We start from the raw sequence: 21,444 nt of genomic DNA, 5'->3' as shown, positions 1-21,444 counted from the left end.
GAGCCCGGGGAACAAAAAACGGTGTCCCCGTCATTTTCTCTCTTGAGCCAGGGATATTGATCGCGTGCAGTCGGCATTTTCTTTCTTCTTGCACTGTGTTCTCATTGCGAACAGACGCATTCTTTGTTTTGGTCTGGGTGATTGGTGCGAGTGGGTGGATCCTTTCCCTGGTTTGTTGGTGCTGACTCCGTTATGGCTGTGTGCCGTGCAGTGTGAGCTTGGAGAGACCATGTGCTTTGTGAAGTGAGGGACTCGGGGACCCATGCTGCGGGTGAACGAACTGCACGCCAAGGCCTGTTTTCCCATGCAGGGACGCGGGGCCTGTGACCATCTCCAACGTACGCACGACCACCCCCAGGCTCATTGAAGCCCAACTCTTGGTTTTATTGTGCCAAGGCCCAAATCAAGAGCCGCTCAAAGCTGAGTACACTACATTTTACTTTTGTTTATTTTATCATCCCCTTGTGTTGTATATGAGTCTGTGGGGGGGGGGGGGGGGGGGGGGGAGCTCCGTTTAGGAATCTTGGTTTTATTGTGCATTCCTTTGTCCCTGGCATTATTTTTTACTAAACCTGTTTTATTGTGGCAATCGAAATCCATGCAGTTTGAGGTGATTACCAGGGTCGAAGATGTCCAGTGGGATCTGTACAGGTAAGAGCTTCGCTACCCTTCGCTGCCCTCATCACCCGCGTGTATTCACACCATTCACACCTTCGATCTCGGTGTGTGCATGAAGGCGCTTCCACTAGTGTGGAAGTATCCCGACAAGTTCAAGGACCATGTGATCCTCCCTGGGCCCTTCCACACATCCATGAACTACATCGGGATGATCACCAACCACAAGTGCTGAGGTTCAGGGTATGCCGGAATTCTCTTGGAGGCGCAATTGGTGACCAGTGGCTGCCTGAAGAGTCTGCTCTCTGGCAAGGCATATGCCAAGGCCCTCTTCTGCCTGAAGACTGTCTGTGAGGCGCTGGAGAGGCTACTGCTTGAGGTTTTCATTGAGGAGATAAACATCCATATCTCTCCCGCGGCTCTCCTCAACCTCATCAAGTCCTGCAACAGCCAGCACCCCGACCTCGCTCTCCAGGACGCCTCCACACTCGCCATCATCCAGCAGCACCTCGACTACCAGGCCAAGTCTGCAAGGGGCACCTTGGGAAAACAGCGGTCTTCTGGCTGTCGGTCATGGACCATCAGCGGCTGGTCTTCATGCTCATATATGCTGTGAAGACAAGCAACCAGAAGCTCTTCCACATGTGCAATGGGAAGAGGGCCAACCTGTTCTTCGCATATGATGGACCGAACTACTCCAGGTATTTTACAACACCAAGAAGATAGATGGTTAGATTTTGAAAGATAGTTAGATTCTGAAATAAATAATCTGAAATAATCATGGAGACATTCATGAAGTTCACCAAATCCTCAGGTAAATCTGAAGAGCATGAGTATGACGTGCCCAGTTTTACTATAATATTCAGAGTTACATGCAGCCAAATGTTGTGAATAAATGATCATTTTCTGTCCCATTTCCAGGTGGTCTCCTTGGCCTCTTTCAGATGTTTGGGGCATACCAGCGCTGGTGCTGCACCACATCTACCCATGCCCAGTACTTCAAGAAGCTCTTGGAAATGTGTGACATGATGGATGATCCCGAATGCCCCAAGGCTGGAAACCACAGGGACCTGGAGAAGGCCAACATCAAGAAGAGCGAGGAGGCGGTGCAGCGAACCGGGGCTGCAATCCGGAGCTTCAAGAATCCCTTCAGAATCCCAGTCCCAGAGGACCCAGCGGAGGACAGGCTCTATGCACTGCACTCTGGTGCGCCTGTTTCGCTTGCAGTTGAAGTCGACGTGCTGCGTGCGGATGCGCTGGGCGAGCAGGAGAAGTTGGACTTCATCGAGCAGAGGCTCAAGAACGGCAAGAGGAACGTCTTCGATCCCATCACCCACCAGAATCTACTGACCATGGAGCATGCCAGCAAGAAAGTCATTCTCACCACGTCACAGGGAAAGGTGAATTACTTCATACACAATGATTAATACACAATGATTAATCAACTGCACTATTACTAGCCTGTATTTGTGTGATGTGATGTAATGTTTTATATTGTCATGTTCCCAGGGATTACGATCCTCCAAGGTAATGGGTAACCAATCGAGCTTTACACTCAGAGACGTTCAATCCAATGGCGGTGTGAATACGCGCGGGGGGATGAGGGCAGCGAAGGGTAGCGAAACTCTTACCTGTACGGATCCCACTGGACGTCTTCGACCCTGGTAATCAACTCAAACCGACACGGATTTCAAATGCAACAATTAAACAGGTTTAATAAAAAATAATGCCAGGGACAAAGAAATGCACAATAAAACCAAGATTCCTAAATGTAGCGCCCCCATGCAGACTCGTATACAACACAAGGGGATCATAAAATAAACAAAGTAAAATGTAGTGTAGTCAGCTTTGAGCAGCTCTTGAACCCCGTCGGAGATCATCACAGGCACGAGTCCCTGCACGAGAAAACACGCCTTGGTGCGCAGTTTGTTCACCCGCCAGCTGCAGCACGGGTCCCTGTGTCCCTCGCTCCACAAAGCACGCAGTCTCTCCAAGCTCACATGGCACAGCACACAGCCGTCATGGAGTTAGCATGAATGAACCAGGGAAATGATCCACCCGCTCGCACCAATCGCCCAGACCAAAATAAAGAATGTGTCTGTTCGCAATGAGAACCCAGCGCAAGAAGAAAAAAGAAAATGTCGACTGCACGCAATCAATGTCCCTGGCTCAAGAGAGAAAATATCGGGGACACTGTTCTTTTGTTCCCCGGGCTCTTATGTCATCCGATGACGTACGCGCATGCTCCAATCAGCGAGCCCATCTCCTCGCTGTAGTTGAGAAGCAACCTCGCTCTGGCCCACTTCTCACGTAGCCTCCTCTGATTGCCGTAGCAGCTCCTGCACCGTCTCGTACTGTGATGGGCTGGTTGATGGGCGTGTAGTAGTCGATGGTGGATTGGCAGGCGTCACACCAGTGGCCAAGATGAAGCCACCCAGGCCAGGCACCGCCTGCTTTCCCTTGCTCGAGATCATCCTGGAACAAAGATTTCAGTAAGAATGAGTACAACACAGAGAATCAACTGAATGACACTATTATAAGGAAATTTAACAAACCAATATATATGGATACATACCGTATATGTAGCTTATTGCAAAAGTCCCACCGGCACAGATGCCACAAGTAGTATTCTCAGAGACTGGCAGCAAAGACTTCATCATCCGGAGGAGAAAAAGACGCATACTCTGGGAACTTGGGGTTCTCCCTGTTGTAAATGGTGATGGGAGGGAGAGTCTCTGGAGTATACAGCTTCAGGCTCCTCTTCTTGCTCCTGTCGAAGAGAGGGAGGGTCCGTTCAGTGCTTGGGGTAACATCAGGCATTATCTCCTGGATCATGATGCCCCCAGCACTGTTGACCACGTTCGAGCCGTGGGTGTTCGTGGTGATCTTGTTGAGATTGTCCCACTCACTGTGGAACACAGCATTGCCCTTGCCACAGATGATCTGACGAGTGAGGTAAGTTGAAGCCTCATCCAGTGCCTTGTCTATGGCTGTCTCCAGCTCTAACCCGAAGTCGTAAAACTCGCAGTGACCCAGTCAGTTCAAGATCGTCGTCAACTGCTTACTGTGGTAGAGGTGTCGGACAGTTGTACACAGGAACATATGCTTCGACAACTTCCACTGTCCATTAGTCACTGCTCGACAGAGGTCCTGTCCGATAGAGTAGACAAGCCGGCGTGTCCTCTCACACTTCTTCACTCAGGGTCACAGCCAGACAGGACAAGGTTGAGGAACCACTTGAGCTCCTCAGGCAACTCCTCCCCAGCTTACTTGTCCAACTCATAAGCAGTGGGTGGCCAGGGCAGATCAGCTGACTCCTAGAAAACCTTTTGGATCACCTGCCGCAAGTACAGAGCAGTGTCATTCAACTGATCGGCTGTCCCCAACTGATAGGCACATGCCATCACATCAGCTAAGGTGATGCTCGCGCTGTATACTAGCCAGAATGAGAAGCAACCTCGCTCCTTGAGAGCACTTTTGAGAAGGAAAGGTGTTCGCCTAGTTCCTCGTCCTTCTCAAGACTTGCCATGAGCTTTATAGACCTGGAGTCTGGGTTGGGCGCTCCTTGCACATCGAGCTCAATGACGTAGCGGTCACGAACAGTACTGAGGGCGGGACCTGTTGGTTATGTATGACCTGGGTCTTCAGCATCTCCTTCACAACATTATATGCTGCGTTGTGAGCAGCAGTTTTCCGAGCTTGCTCCATGTCAGACGCATCCTTCTTCTCCAGCTTCTGTTTATGATTGTGGTAGTCACAAGAGAAGCGGTGGTAGCCAAAGTCATGGTAGCGAGCCTCAGCTGCAAAGAGATCCATGCCCTTGACTTTACGGTATAGATGGCTGTTTCCGAGAGCTTCTGACATAGGTTCGATTTTCTTCCATCCTGACTCCTTCTTCTTCAAGGCTGTAAAGCTGCGAGTTGGCTTCTGAGTCTTGCCATTCACTTTGATTTCATTCTTCTCACAGAAAATGCATTCATCTGGTGGAAATTTGACAGGATCAGCATCTGCAGATTTCTGCTTTCGAGGAGAGTGGTGCCTCTGTGATGTTGATGGCGCGGTTGAAGCATCAGCAGATGGATTCTTTAATCGATCCATGTGCGTTGTGAAGTCTTGGTAACAGCGCCTGTGGTAACCAGTTCTCTCCAAATCGAGACATCTGGAGTTTCTGGCAGCAGATCACATACAGCTTTCATCCGATGGGGAGAATCAATTTTCTCAGCCACTCTTTTATCACGGATCTCAAGTTAATATGAAAACTTCTCTGACTGCACCACATTTGACAGAACTGGCACAGGTGAAGGGATTATCATCAGATTCCTTGGGGGCGTGCAACACGCACGTGGAGGTAAGACATTTCTGTTTCACAGAGGGTTCACACGCATCTGAACTTTGTTCACTTTTCCTCTTCTTTTTCACCATGGTTAATTAGTCTTGACTGTCCACCATCACTATTGCTAAGCTGGTATTAGTTCGCTATACACATATACAGTAGATATATGATATAGTCTCTGCATATCACCATCACCAGAATCAGGCATTCACTGGTGAAGCAGCATGCACCTTCACCAATAGATCTAGAAAAAGAGAAATATACATATAAATATCAATACACATATACATATAATAATACGAATAATATAATAAGAAGTTTTTAAAGCAACAAGTAAGCTTCTATCACCATATCTATGGGAACTGGGTCAAAAATAATGCATGTCGGAAAATGGAAATGAAGCGATTTCTTAACAAAATGACAATGACCTTCGCCTGAATCATGTGACCTTGACCTCCAATCGTTTAGAAAACCTCGGAAATCGATTCAGCACCTCACAAAACCATAATATCGACACCAAGATCATCAAAATCGGCTCATTAGTTCCTGACATATGACACTTACCGTGTTAATGGATGCAGATGGCAGCCATCTTGGAAATATGCTAATTAGGACCCCGTGCGACATTTTTTCCCGCTAGCAACATCAAAATTCTTTAAGTAGATGTCCTAGGGGTGCTAAAAAAAAATTGGAATTTAGTTTTAGTGGGGGGTGCATGGGAACCTATATCTCCTGCCAAACAATTAGGTTGGTGGAAGGATTGTAACCGTACTTGGAATGGCTCACCAACTTTCTGAAAGATACTTGGAAAAGTATCTGAGAGAAAGGGCTGTGCCTCTGCAGAACGACACTTGGAGAACCTTCTCAGCTTGCCTAACGGGAACCTGCTCTCACTGCAAACTCACGTCCAGGTGGGTTGGTGGAAGTGGAGTGGAGAGACGTGTTGCACAACCCCTTGATGGATCGCCACCAGCGAATGGACTGTGTATCTGTATTTGGGGCTTCTGAACATCGATGGGAAGGACATATCTGTCTTGGGCTTGTGCATGTTCAGGCTAAGTTTATTTACTCTTAATAATGTTGGGAAGAGGGGGGGGGTAGGACGAGGAGCTACAGGACCCTTGAGGGTGTTATAAATATATTGTTTGTTTGGTTATGGGGCCCCAAAATAAATAATTTTTAAAATAATTTGAGAAGACAAGTCATGCCGATGTTAAAAATGGAACTGGGTTGCCAAAATAATTGACAGTATGTGGTCATATATTGACATATGAGTGTAATTAAAGATTCCTTGATATAATATTTTTTACAAAAAGACTAGGCAATTGCATGATGGTAGCCTGGCAAAATTTCACATTCCTGTCCTAACCTACAGCATCCTGTCATGGAGTGTTGACCTATCCAGGATTTGCTCTCAGCCAAGAGAAACTGATTCAATACAAGTGATGCTCTGGAAATAGAATATGGTTATGGAAGGACGGTTGGACTTAACGACTGCAGCGCCCATTTCAGGCAGCAGTGCTACAACTGCGTATTTTGCAAGGACAATGAATATAAAGGTACTACTACTACTACTACTACTACTACTACTACTACTACTACTACTACTACTACTACTACTACTACACACTACATGACCAAAAGTATGTGGACACCCCTTCTAATTAGTGGATTCGGCTGTTTTAGCCACACCTATTGTTGACAGGTATACATAATCAAGCATACAGCCATGCAATCTCCATAGACAAACATTGGCAGTAGAATGGGCCGTACTGAAGAGCTCAGTGACTTTCAACGTGGCACCGTCATAGGATGCCACATTTTCAACAAGTCAGTTCGTCAAATTTCTGCCCTGCTAGAGCTGCCCTGGTGAACTGTAAGTGCTGTTACTGTGAAGTGGAAACGTCTCGGAGTAACAACAGCTCAGCCGTGAGGTGGTAGGCGACACAAGCTCACAGAACGGGACGGCCGAGTGCTGAAGTGCAAAGCACGTAAAAATCGTCTGTCCTCGGTTGCAACACTCAATACCGAGTTCCAAACTGCCTCTGGAAACAACGTCAGCACAACAACTGTTCATCAGGAGCTTCATGAAATGGGTTTCCATGGCCGAGCAGCCACACACAAGGCTAAGATCACCATGCGCAATGCCAAGCATCAGCTGGAGTAGTGTAAAGCTTGCCGCCATTGGACTCTGGAGTAGTGGAAATGCATTCTCTGGAGTGATGAATCACGCTTCACCATCTGGCAATCTGACGGACGAGTCTGGGTTTGGCGGATGCCAGGAGAACTCTACCTGACCGAATGCATAGTGCCAACTGTAAAGTTTGGTGGAGGAGAGGAATAATGGACTGCGGCTGTTTTTCATGGTTCCGGCTAGGCCCATTAGCTCCAGTGAAGGGAAATCTTAATGCTACAGCATACAATGCCATTCTAGACGATTGCGTACTTCCAACTTTGTGGCAACATTTGGGGTAGGCTTTTTCCTGTTTCAGCATGACAATGCACCCGTGCACAAAGCGAAGTCCATACAGAAATGATTTCTCGAGATCGGTGTGGAAGAACTTGACTGGCCTGCACAGAGCCCTGACCTTAACCCCATTGAACACCTTTGGGTTGAATTGGAATGCCGACTGCGAGCCAGGCCTTATCGCCCAACATCAGTGCCCGACCTCACTCATGCTCTTGAGGCTGAATGAAAGCAAATCCCCGCAGCAATGTTCCAACATCTAGTGGAAAGCCTTCCCAGAAGAGTGGAGGCTGTTATAACAGCAAAGGTGGGACCAACTCCATATTAATGCCCATGATTTTGGAATGAGATGTTCGACGAGCACATATGGGTGTGATGTTTTGGTGTCCAAATACTTGTGGACATGTAGTGTATATACATATGTTTTTGAATTCAAGAGCCAATCATATCTCACTCATAATTATTGGAGGGAATAACAAATAAGCAATAATTGAATTTATTTAAAATTCTAGCCACCTGGGGCAATTGATTAGATGAGAGCTGATTGGTTATTCCTTTAGAATCCGACTCAAGTCCCTCTTAAAGCGCTACTCAAAGCCTTTCAAAACCTACACTTATGAAGTGGGACAGACATCACACAAACACACAAACACACATTGTGTTTTATGTGGTAGATTACACGACTTTAATTTACTTTAAGTTAATCTGTTCCAATACTTTTGCTTCCCTAAAATAGGGGGGGACTGAACATTAAAAGTCCTATTCTTCTACAATGGTAAAACATATATGGATAGAAATACCAAGAAATAAAAGCAGACATTTGTACTTTTGCCTCATATTCATCTTTTAATCTTAAATCCAAATTTATTCAGTGTATAGCCAAAATAACAAATTTGACTTCACTGTTCCAACACGTATGGAGGGCACTGTATATCCAGAGAGATGGCCCTGATCTCATGTCTGACACTGACAGCCTCCATCCATTGTTGGGAGAGTGTCCAAGGTAGAGTGACCAGGTCTGAATCCGAATTGATGATCCGAGATAAGGTTGGTGGAGAAAAGGAATTATTTTATGTCAACTATTATGGATTCCATGGCCTTGCTGATGATTGGAAGTAAGCTAATTGATCTTTGGTTAAGGGGATCCGTTTTTGTACCTTTTTATGTAATGCTGTGATGTTGATCGATTCCAAAGCAGATGATCAAGGGTAAATGACAGGGTGAAAAGGGCAGAGAGAGGGCAAGAGCAGTTTCAAACCCTATCCTGCTTCGTCCACAGCCGCAGACATTCACAAGTATCATATACATGAGAATCCCAAAGCTACATGCCCTCCTCAGCCGCCGGACCGGTTTCATCGCATGTTGGTGAGTCATCAGCAAAGGTGTATACAGAAATTCTCACCACCGAGGCTCCCAAGCATGCTCACCACTGAGGCTCCCAAGCATGCTCACCACCGAGGCTCCCAAGCATGTTCACCACCAAGGCTCCCAAGCATGCTCACCACTGAGGCTCCCAAGCATGTTCACCACCAAGGCTCCCAAGCATGCTCACCACCGAGGCTCCCAATCATGCTCACCACCGAGGCTCCCAAGCATGCTCACCACTGAGGCTCCCAAGCATGCTCACCACCGAGGCTCCCAAGCATGCTCACCATTGAGGCTCCCAAGCATGTTCACCACCAAGGCTCCCAAGCATGCTCACCACCGAGGCTCCCAAGCATGCTCACCACTGAGGCTCCCAATCATGCTCACCACCGAGGCTCCCAAGCATGCTCACCACTGAGGCTCCCAAGCATGCTCACCACCGAGGCTCCCAAGCATGCTCAACACTGAGGCTCCCAATCATGCTCACCACCGAGGCACCCAGGCATGCTCACCACCGAGGCTCCCAAGCATTCTCACCACTGAGGCTCCCAAGCATGCTCACCACCGAGGCTCCCAAGCTTTCTCACCACCGAGGCTCCCAAGCATGCTCACCACTGAGGTTCCCAAGCATGCTCACCACCGAGGCTCCCAAGCATGCTCACCACCGAGGCTTCCAAGCATGCTCACCACCGAGGCTCCCAAGCATGCTCACCACCGAGGCTCCCAAGCATGCTCACCACTGATGCTCCCAAGCATGCTCACCACCGAGGCTCCCAAGCATGCTCACCACCGAGGCTTCCAAGCATGCTCACCACCGAGGCTTCCAAGCATGCTCACCACCGAGGCTCCCAAGCATGCTCACCACCGAGGCTCCCAAGCATGCTCACCACTAATGCTCCCATTTGTAATTTGATCAGGCTGCCAGCATTAGCTTGCCTATTCTTTGCAAAGTACACCGTGGGATCTACAACATCCATTAACTATCTCCGAAAGATAGGACTCCCAGTTTAACGTTCATCCGAGGGATGGCACACACATTGATGAATCACCCTGCCTGTGAAACACCGGGATGACAGGTTATAGGTGGGCCCAGATTCAAACCCAGGCTGGACAGCTTGGAGGCGAGTGTGCGTTCCTCTATGCCACACTACCGGACCCGTTTTAGCATGCATAGGGATATTATGCACTCTGCTTTCACTGATACCCCTCCCTGGCTACTATCTATACCACTCGCATATAATACCCGTCGCTTCGCTGATGGGAATACCAATCTTTTCCGGGATAGCTAATCTATGGGGCAAGAACAAAAATGGATTCCTGGGAGCTTTCGCTCTCAGTGTGGGGATAACCAATGTTACCAGTTGGCATTTGCAGTTTTGCCACATGTGCCCAGACAAAAACTTTCCTTTCTTCTCTATTTTGCGTTCCCTGTATCCACCTTCCACCTCCACACCCTGGGAGTTCCCTGGATCCACTGCCATTGGGTTCATTAAAAATCCTATTAATCCGTTGTCAAGTTAACAAAAAAAAGGATTCCTGAGAATCCATGATCCCCATTTACCCAACAACAAACCTTCCTTTTCTTTCTTCTTTTTTTTGTATCCCAAACCTTCCTGAGAGTTCCCTGAATCCAGCATCATTTGCTTCATTGAATCTAAAGTTATAGCACAACAAACAAACAGAGAGACAGATACTTTTATCAAATAGATTACAGATCCTGATCTTGGTGATGCAATCACTGTTTGCATTGTCTTCAATGTGTTCGAGCCAGTGCTTTGTGACAGCCATACTTGGCACTGGAATACTTCTGGCTTCACATGTCGCTCGGCAAGAAGCTTCTGGTGCTTGATAACATGTGACATCTTCTCAGCTACCGATCTTTGGTATACAAATCATCTGTATACAAATCTATGGTTTCACCCCCCTGTGCTGTCTTTCCCTCGCGGTGCCCCTGTGCTGTCTTTCCCTCGTGGTCCCCCTGTGCTGTCTTTCCCTCGTGGCCCCCCTGTGCTGTCTTTCCCTTGCGGTCCCCCTGTGCTGTCTTTCCCTCGCGGTCCCCCTGTGCTGTCTTTCCCTCGCGGTCCCCCTGTGCTGTCTTTCCCTCGCGGTGCCCCTGTGCTGTCTTTCCCTCGCGGTACCCCTGTGCTGTCTTTCCCTCGTGGCCCCCTGTGCTGTCTTTCCCTCGCGGTGCCCCTGTGCTGTCTTTCCCTTGTGGTCCCCCTGTGCTGTCTTTCCCTCGTGGCCCCCTGTGCTGTCTTTCCCTTGCGGTCCCCCTGTGCTGTCTTTCCCTCGCGGTGCCCCTGTGCTGTCTTTCCCTCGTGGTCCCCCTGTGCTGTCTTTCCCTCGTGGCCCCCCTGTGCTGTCTTTCCCTTGCGGTCCCCCTGTGCTGTCTTTCCCTCGCGGTCCCCCTGTGCTGTCTTTCCCTCGCGGTCCCCCTGTGCTGTCTTTCCCTCGCGGTGCCCCTGTGCTGTCTTTCCCTCGCGGTACCCCTGTGCTGTCTTTCCCTCGTGCCCCCCTGTGCTGTCTTTCCCTCGCGGTGCCCCTGTGCTGTCTTTCCCTTGTGGTCCCCCTGTGCTGTCTTTCCCTCGTGGCCCCCTGTGCTGTCTTTCCCTCGCGGTCCCCCTGTGCTGTCTTTCCCTCATGGCCCCCTGTGCTGTCTTTCCCTCGCGGTGCCCCTGTGCTGTCTTTCCCTCGTGGTGCCACTGTGCTGTCTTTCCCTCGTGGTCCCCCTGTGCTGTCTTTCCCTCGCGGTCCCCCTGTGCTGTCTTTCCCTCGTGGCCCCCTGTGCTGTCTTTCCCTTGCGGTGCCCCTGTGCTGTCTTTCCTTCGCGGTGCCACTGTGCTGTCTTTCCCTCGTGGTTGTCAGCTCTTTAACGAGCCTCGATTCAGTATACAAAAAAAAAAAAAAAAAAAAAATCAAATCGATCAACCAACATTGTCTTCTTCCTTTGAACTGATTTCAGCAGCCATTGCACTGTATCAGCGGGGTGGGACAATCATTAGTGCAGGCCTTGCTCAGTGTAAGTGTTCCTCAGAAAATTAATGTTCCAAGTTAAGTTGTTTAAACTTTCTTTTTCGGCTTTTCATCAGTTAGAAAGATTAGTTGCATTACTTATCTGCATATGTGCTGTTTAAATGAACAACACGTCATTTAGTCAGGTTCACTATGTTAACAAATATAATTTCGTTCAAAAATTTGGGAGATTAGCAAAACTATACATTTTGGGATTAGCAAACCTGTACATTTTTGGAATATTCAGAGCATGGAGAATCTGAAAATCAATGTTGGCATTTGCACAGACACCTGCATGGTCGCCATTTTGGATTTTGAAAATGGCCGCCATAAAATACATATTTTGCGCGATCTCGGCTTCTCGTCAACCGAGAAACTTAATTAAATATGCTAATCCTATGTTTTCTGGGTCAAGGAATCCAATAAAGGCCTCAAAATAGTGCTCAGGATTATAGAAAAGCAACAAACAAAGGTAATTGAAAACCATTGTCTTTATATTTGTGATATAACTGTATTACATAATACATGATATTGCAAGTCCTTTGAAGTTATAAGTTGGGTTTATAAAGCAAGAAAGCAGCCTTGTTAGTATCAGATTGAACTACAAGTCCTATACACAGGATCTACTAGGTCTATACCGTTCAGGAATTTGCTTTTACAGATCTTCATCACTGTCCTGAGGGTCATTTTCGCAAAGGTGTCTACGCAAATGTAAACATTAATTTTTGGATTCCTCATGCTCTGAATATTCCAAAAATGTATAGTTTTGCTAATCTCCAAAAATTTTGAATGAAAAAACATGGTGAACCTCACTAATTATCGGAATATATCAGGTCTGTCAATTTGAATTGCTATTGAAATTGATAAAGCGAGCATCCCATCCGTCAATTAACCTTGCTACTTATATGTGGTGCGAGCAAAAATCACTTTTGAAAAAACTGGGAAGCTCCGTGTTGGATTCATTGGTTTTAACCTCCACTTAATATGGGTGAAATTAAACATTTTGAAATTTTTGAATAATTTTCACTCAGATTTCAACATCACTGTAAGGTTGTCTGAACTTTCTTTGTACAAGATGATTTGTAATAGCAGCTACCACCAGGGACACTATATATGATACACATTTATGTACAGAGAATTGGGGTCTGCCTTCCAACTTAACCCTCTCCCCCAGATATACCTGACAGAAATCTTCCTTGGGGTTCCCTTCAACAACATGCAAAATTTGGTTGGATTTGGTTCAGTTTTTGTTTTTTTGAAGCATATATAAATAAACAAACAGACAAACAAATAAAAAACAAACTAGAATGCATCTGAAAATGCAAAACCCGTCCGTGTCCGTTTGTATTCAGACGTCTTCTTCCCCCATAAGCTAAACATGACGAAAATAGTAATATATATATTGCTATGGTTTTGAGATTTGCACATATTGATCATTAACGGTTAAAGGGCTGCCCCCCATAGTTAGTTCCACGAGCAACACGTAGGCCCACTTGTAGTATAGTTATGTCATAGTATGTGTAAGTATAGGCCATTTCCCCTATTAATATCTGCGTTGTGTAAAGACATGAGATTAGGTCCCGCTCATTTTTGCGTCCACCCTCCAATTCCACCTCGATGGGCGTAATTGATCCCGCGCCTCATTTGGCCTCCCGCTCAGTTGTTATGCTTTGGCTGCCCACAGCATTTGCTGCCCTTTGCTCACTCACTAGTCGAGTAACACGAGGTAGGCCTGAGAAGGAGGAGCGCGAGGTCGGGGTGGGGGCGGTGTGAAGGCAGACCATCAGAGGCGATGACGGTAAGAGCCACCAGCCAATCAGGGCTCTTACGGCATGGCATGAGAGGGCGTAGAGAGGCGCGTCTGGTGAGTTCAAGAAGGTTCGTGGGGCGTGCCTATATAAGTCACTGCACAAAGCCCTTGAACTGGACTCGCAGAGAAAGGACTTGAAAGACTGGTGGAAGAGGACTTGTTGGTGAAAAGGACTTACGAGGAGGACTCGGGTGCACACGGCAGTGGTGAAAGGACTTGAGGGGGCGAGCGCATTGTGAGCACTTGTTACAGAGAGGACTGAAACGACTGGTGGAAGAGGACTCGTTGGGAGAGGGCTTGGTGAGAGGACTGATTGAGGAGAACTTGACTCGCATCACTCGCTTTGAGGCATTGAACTGTACCTCGCCATAGTATAACGTACGTGCCAGAGGGGAGGAAGAAGAGGCGTTGGCAGTACGAGTACACGACTGCAGTCAGACGCGCCGGTGGCGAATAGCGCCTACTTCGGCCACGCGAGTAAACGCGGTCATAGCCGCCAGTGATTAACCGCCAGAGCCCACACCCTACCAAATCGCCCCGTAATAACCTTGTGCGTACAAGACGACACGCGGAGAGCTCCTGCCTTCTCTTCTTACCATCTGCACGGGACGAGCCGGAGACCAGAGGGAGCTGCACGGGAGCCATCCCTGGACGCGTGGACCATAATCCCGCAGCTGCAAGCCCCGTGTGAGTGTGTGTGTGTGTGATGGGCCCGTTTGTCCTGGGTATTAAGTAAGATTGTATAAGGCTGCACTGTGTCCCCTTTTTTTGGAATCATTGTATAGTGTAAATAAACCTGTTCTTCCTTTTTCCAATTCGACCGCTTTTGTGATTTATCCATTGACTATGTGTGGCACGAATAAGATCGCTGGAACTGGGGTCACCATCTAAACGGCACGGATCGCGTGTACGCACCGCTCGGCGTCTCAACATGCGTGGTTCGTGCAGGGCTTATTTCCTCGTTTCAGGGCAGCGCGAGTAATTAGGTAATAGCGAATTCTAGTCCGAGTACCCTATTTCGCGCTGTCCGGGAGGGACGTTATAGGCCCCGGGTCCCACCAGGCCAGTCAAAGACAAGGGGACTAATCCCCCCTTGGTAAGGGGAGAAGGCCGGCGCCGAGATCCGCAACAATATATATGTACATATATATCATGAAAATTGATGATTTTATACAACCTTGACCTTTGAGCTGTTGATCAAAAATAAATAATCTGGTTCTAGCTTTTGATTCGTGAACCAATTCAGTGATCCAATATTCAAATTCTAAAATGTTCAGGTCAATCGCATGAAAATTCACGATTTTATGTGACACTGACCTTTGACCTTTTGACAAAATTATTAATTTGTCTTCTCCATATTATCATAATAAAGCTTTGGTGAAAATTTGAAATGTTTGATGATCTGAGATGAGGTTTCAAATGTTTCATATGTAGGTAAGTAATAATATATGTATTTAAATTTATTGGTTCACGAGTTATCAAACAGAGTGACCACGATATTCGTCATGGGTGTGTCTGTGTGTCTGTCTGTCTGTCTGTTTGTCCGCAGCATAACTACCCGATGATATCATCCGATCTTGATGAAACTTGGGTGGGAGGTTGATATCATGATCTAGTTGTGTCCTGCCTAGAGTGGGCATATTGCGCCAATTGTGGGCGGAGCGACGCCAGAAAAAGATGTCTTTTTAGGGGGTAATCGAGTTCCATCTACATCATCTCCGAGGGAGTTGGTGGAATCTGACAGGGGTTTCGGTATTTGGTTAGGCCAATGTCATGTGTCTAGCCCCACAGAGCTCGATTTTTCATTTTCACCCCAAGGTCAAGGTCACAAGGTCACGAAATTTAGAAAAGTAGATTTTCACTTTTTTTTTTTTTTTCACTTTTTCACAAAATTTTCATTTTCATTTTCACCCCAGCAGCATTAGCTGCCCTTTGTTCGCTCGAACTAGTCAAATGACACGAGGTAGGCCTGAAAAGAGGGAGGAGCGCGGCGTCGGGGTGTGGCAGAGTCGAGGAGCACATCAGAGGCAGTGACGGTCAGGGCCATCAGCCAACCGGGGCTCTGTGGGCATGGCGTGATAGGGCATGGTAAGAGCGCGTCGGGCAAATGCTAGAAGATTCGCTGAGCAGGGCTATATAAACCTTGGTGCAAAGCCCTTGGAAAGACTTGCCAGCAGGACTTATGGGAAGAACTCGTTACCAGATCTGGAAGGAATTGCGCCTTGCGGAGGACTCGCATGAAAGGACTTGCACGAGAGAGAGCCCTTAATTGAGAAGCGCATTGTTAGCGCGTATTCGCTTATTACGTATGCAGCCACGCGAGTGATTAACCGCCAGAGCCCAGCCCTACCGTTCGCCCCGTGTTATCCCGTGCGCGCCCAACGACACGCGGAGAGCTCCTGCCGTCTCGAATATTTCATCTACTTTGCGGTGCGAGCTGGGGACTGGAGGGGGAGCTGCCCGGACACCATCCCTGGACGTGCTGACCTGTTCGTCTGCAATCCCCGTGTGAGTGTCTGTGTGTGAGACGGGCCCGTTTGTCTGGGGTAATAAGTATAAGACTGATTAAGGACTGCACTGTGTCTTCTTTTTCTGATTATTGTACATCGTGTAAATAAATCTTGTTATTCCTTTTCTTCTGAATTCGACCGTTTCTGTGATTTCCATCATTGGGTAAGCGTGGCACGAATAAGAACTGCTTGGATCGGGTCTATTAATTGATAACGGCTCGGATCACGGGTTCACTACTGCTCGGCGTATCCACCAACACCAGTGACTCGGGCGGGGCTTATTTCCTCATTTCTGGGCAGCGTGAGTAATTAGATAATAGCGAATTCTTAGTCCTAAAGCCCTATTTCGCGCTGTCCAGGAAGGACGTCATAGGTCCCGGGTCCCGTCGGCTAGTCAAAGACAAGGGGACTAATGCCCCCTTGGTAAGGGGGAAAGGCCGGCGCAGAGATCAGCATTAATATATATATATAAACATATGTATATATATATATATATATATATATATATATATATATTGTTAAGGTACGCGGTTAAGGATGGTATGTTTGCCGAGCGGAGGCTCCGCGACCGAACAGTTGTTCCCCGACTAAACCCGATTCACCCAAACGTTGGCCGTATCGCGCCACCGCTATTCAATCGGGAAAAGACTAAGACGACGAATGCAAAGAGGAAGGAGAAGAAGACGTACAGAAGAGTAACGGGGTTTATTATTTACACACACATAAGCAAAAAGAGCAGTCACGATTATTTACAGGTGACATGAAAACGCAGGTGACACAGTGAAAATTACTAGCTTATACAGACTTAGTTTACTACCCAGGACAGCACGAACAAAACAAACTCACGTACGCAAATGGATGGAAGGGTAGGAATCGTTTGGAGGGATGAGCAGGTGTGATCACAGGGCACAGCGAGCAGGTCCACTCCGGGCGGGAAGCGAGGAGCCGGCAGCTCCTTGTATTCGGCTTTACAGCGCACGCCGGCAGCTCCTTGTATTCGGCTTTACAGCGCACACCGGCAGGGTCACTCGGCGGGTTGAAACGGGGCTGGATGAAGCGGCTCTTTGTCAAAGGCTTTTCGTATCTCTCACGCAACTCCGGTGCAACTCTGAACTCTCTCCAGGTGGACTGCCAACCCTCTTACGCACCTGGACTCATCTGCCGTATCTCTCGTGTAGCTTGTTCCAGCGATCGTCGCACCCTTCTCTCTAAACCTTCAGCGCGGGTCTGACACGCCCTCCTCGGTTTCGGTACCGCCCTCCCCCCCCCCCCCGTGCTCTGTTTCATGACCTTGTATGGTAATCCCACGGGCTTGTCTCCTTATTTGGGCATGGCGCCGACGGCACGCCCCTCGTGGCTAGCCACGGGCTTGTTTCCTTATTTGGGCATGGGGCTGAACAGCCCCGCCCTTCGTGGCGCGCCCTAGGCTTGCCTCTCCCTGGCGACCCCGCCCCTCCTGTTCAAACAGAGCACGGAGCACATATTCACTATCGCAGCGAAATGAGAGGGCGTGCATACCACGCTTGTGAACTGCTTTACCCGCAGATGGAGAGTTTGGCTGGGAAATGGCATGATTGAAGGGGAGCTATTCTTAATTGATTCGGTGCAATGGAGTATTATTCTAATGGAAGACAAGGCCTTACTCTAAAACACATAATAAGATATAAGCTACTGAACAAGGGTTTTATCGGGTCCTTCAATGTGGTGTTTCCTGGAATTAACTACCGGGATGCCCTTTGACCTTTATACACACTGGAGCAAGGAGGCTCAGAATAAAGCAATAATAATAATACACACAATAAAAAAAATGCAATCCTCATATCCGCAACAATATATATATATATATATATATATATATATATATATATATATATATATATATATATATATACATATATATATATATACATATGTATATATATATATATGTATATATATGTATATAATGGTATCTGTAATCTGGTTCTCCAACCTAATGAGCGGACAACATGACGTCATCGCCATGCACGTCCGCCTTGCCTGCAAAGTTCCAGAGGAACCATCTAGCAGTGCGTCATTACGGATTATAAATACAGATACTGTCACAAGTGCATGCAAAACTCACAGTTACCGACCTGGTTTCGCCCTTGTTGGGGCTTCATCAGGGCAACGCAGTGAGGCTTTCCATACACTTGTAACTCTGTGACCCTTTCGGTTTTTATATCAGTCACTATGCGACCTTCATATCATCAGTGGAGAACCGCCAGCAAGGTGTCCCATACAGCTGCTGCTGCACCTTGCTGGGAGCGATACGCACCGCCTGCCACGCGGTGACGTTATCTCTGGTATCCACTCATCATATGGAGTCGACCTGGTTGCGGTTGGGAGTTACTAATAATGGTATCTGTAATCTAATAATGGTAATGTAATGGTGTTACTAATAATGGTAATAATGGTAATGTAATAATGGTAATGGTATGGTAAACCGCGTGGCAGGCGGTAAGTATCGCTCCCATCAAGGTGCAGCAGCAGCTTTATGGGACACCTTGCTGGCGGTTCTCCACTGATGATATGAAGGTCGCATAGTGACTGATATATATATATATATATATATATATATATATATATATATATATATATATATATATATATATATATATATATATATATATATATATATATATATATATATATATATATATATATATATATATATTAGGGTGGTCCTCAAATGTACACCAAAAAATAAAATTGGACTTTTTTCAGGTGCTTGTTGCTAAGATTGTTCCTTTTTGTGAAAAAATGAAATGTCCCAAAGATGGTTTCTATACGACTTTATTTACTACTGTCACACATGGGTTGAAAATTACAATGTTTCAGTATCGACACACACAATTGTTTTTAATAAACTAACACTCAGATGTAATCCCAAATCAGTAAGAATGTATGACAATCATCATAAACACACAGAGAAAGAGTCCTCCAGACCATTGATTCCTCATTAATAAGTTCTGTGGTAAATTATTTCCTTCTTATCTTCTTTGCGTCGGGGAACTGATGACGATGCCACTCAACAACTTGCAACAGGTACTGGCACTGCTGTTCATCCTTTGTCAAGACTTGATTGTAGTCCTGTATTAATGCTACACCACGTTCTGCAAAGTCGTTGACAGTGGCAATACCGCGCAAGACTTGCTGTGATGACTGAAATGATGGGTCATCGGCCCACTCACCAGGGTCCTTTTCTAGGAAGTCAGTATTGACTTTGAATGCAGTAAAAATTCGCAGTGAGGCAGAAGTAACAAAATCTGCAACAGTCTTGGCAGCGATGGCTTATTTTGCTGTAAGATCCACATGTACCCGTGGTTGAGGATTCTCTTGGCATTCTTCTTTAAGAGCAGCTACTATCATTCGCTTGACATCAAGCTCAACACTATCGTCAAACAGAGCAAGTCCTGCCAGTTCTTCGCTGAGGTACCACAAGTGATTGGAAAGCTTTTTGCTGGTGGCTTCGGCAATCACTGAATCAGGATAGAAAATGAGTGCTTTTAAGAGAGCTAGGTCTTCAGCGGGAGCACCAATGGCAGATGAAGCGCTGAACCAGGCTTTGGTATACACTGCTCCAACAAATGCTGTAAAACGCTTTATGCCAGTGAGTTCCTTTGGGGTCAGTCGAAACTGATCACGGAACAAGTAGATCTTGATTCCATAAATCACACGGGCCATCCATCTTGCCCGATGCATGGCTCCTGGCTGCATGAACCTGAATCCTCTTGGAGGACACTCACCAAACAGAATAATAGTCAACTCAAGAAGTTCACGGTAGTCATCTCGTAGTTGGCCCGATTCCAGTTTCTGGATGCAGAATGAAACGACATCTTCTTTGCAACTTAAAAATACACTTGAAACTACAGAGTCCAGGTCATCAGGCATCATTGGCTTAAACTTGCTTTGGTCAATGGAATTCCAGTTTGACTGGAAACGCTTGAAGACGGCTATCTCAGGTCCTTTTGATGGACCAAGAAATGGTTTGAATGCTGCCATTGCTGCCTCTACCACTAGTTCCAGAATGTGATGCCGGCATGCAAAATGTAATAGTGGTCGTCCAAGCTTTTGCTGCAAAATAGTGCATGCACCAAGTGCTGAACCAGTGTTGCTGGCTGTCGTGTCAAAGCTCATACCTGCCACCATGTCTTGCAAATGCCATTCTTTGAGGCATTGCATAACAGCAGCAGCTGTTGCTAGTTCAGTTCCTGCTGGCAGCTTTGGCACACCCAGAAGCTTTCCAGTTCCTTGTGGGTCACTGACAATGACAGGAAGGCGATCAACTTTTTTAGTCCCATCGTCTGGAAGGAGCTTGCCATCCCAATGAACCACCAGACTTGTATTTGGAGCATAGGATGCCTGGATGTCACCTGCAATTGTCTTCCGTTGGATCCGCCTGGATTTCCTGATCGATGTGCGGTTGATGGCCAACTCTGAAGGGTCATGTCCCAGAGCAGAGGCTGCTGCTGACAAGATGTGAACAGCTGATCGATCGCTAACCATGGTGCGGTCGAGAGCTGCTGTTAGGTCCGGTGTAACAATGCTACTTGCACGCTTTCGGCTCTGCCTCTTTGAAGCAGATAGAACAGCAGAGTCGTCATGATCACTGGCTTCAGCACTGCTGTCTGTTGATGATGCTAGCTCAAGAGTCTCCTCTCGGGCTGCTTGCTTCTCTTTTTCATGCTGCTCTCTTTCAGTCAACACCTTGTCGCGTTGATGTGTCCGCTCCTCTTTTCCTGCTAGCACCTTGTCAACACCAACCATAAAGCCCCGTCGACCTGGCCCCCGTTGTGCCTTAAGGAATTCACGGTCCTCTGGTATTTTGATCAGATCAAGGACATCAACATGAGCAATGTCAAATAAGTCACGTAGACTGGTTTGAAACTGCTCTTCTTTCTTCATCTGAGGGACAGATCGCCGGCTTTTTCCTTTCAGGATGGATCTGTATTGTTCTACTTTTCTCTCTAGTTTTGCAATGATATTCCGCTCATCTGCAGTGGGGATCCGTGCTTTCTCCCAGATGCATAATGTCTCACGAACAACAGTTGTTGCGGCACTGCTTATGTCCAATTTCTCAGCATGATGTAGCTTAAAGTATCGCTGCAGAATCTCTTGCCAAGATGGGAGCCGAGTTTCTGGTAGTTTTTCAAGATGGCAGCCTATCAGCCACACATGGTTCTTTTTTCTGGTTGCTCTTCTTGAAGTACTTGCACTCGCCATCATAACTGAAACAAACCGAAATAATTTCTGTATAGTGCTGATTAGCAGATTAGCAGGGGCCATGTGACAGTGGTAAAAGTTTTCAAAA

General features: G+C 47.0%; 1 protein-coding gene across 1 annotated transcript in view; it reads left to right on the top strand.

Annotated features, from left to right (window-relative positions):
• Positions 1 to 1,550: 1,550 nt before the first annotated feature.
• Positions 1,551 to 21,444, top strand: part of LOC144892581 (uncharacterized) — an 87,802-nt gene continuing 67,908 nt past the window's right edge. Inside the window, exon 1 of the mRNA XM_078779769.1 lies at positions 1,551 to 2,015. Coding sequence (XP_078635895.1) covers positions 1,560 to 2,015 — 456 coding nt within the window. The 5' untranslated portion in view covers positions 1,551 to 1,559. The remainder of the gene's footprint in view (positions 2,016 to 21,444) is intronic.

The sequence above is a fragment of the Myxine glutinosa genome, chromosome 6, assembly GCF_964187855.1.
Source record: "Myxine glutinosa chromosome 6, kmMyxGlut1.1, whole genome shotgun sequence".
In the NCBI taxonomy this organism is placed as follows: domain Eukaryota; kingdom Metazoa; phylum Chordata; class Myxini; order Myxiniformes; family Myxinidae; genus Myxine; species Myxine glutinosa.
This window is presented reverse-complemented; position numbering and strand designations above follow the sequence as displayed.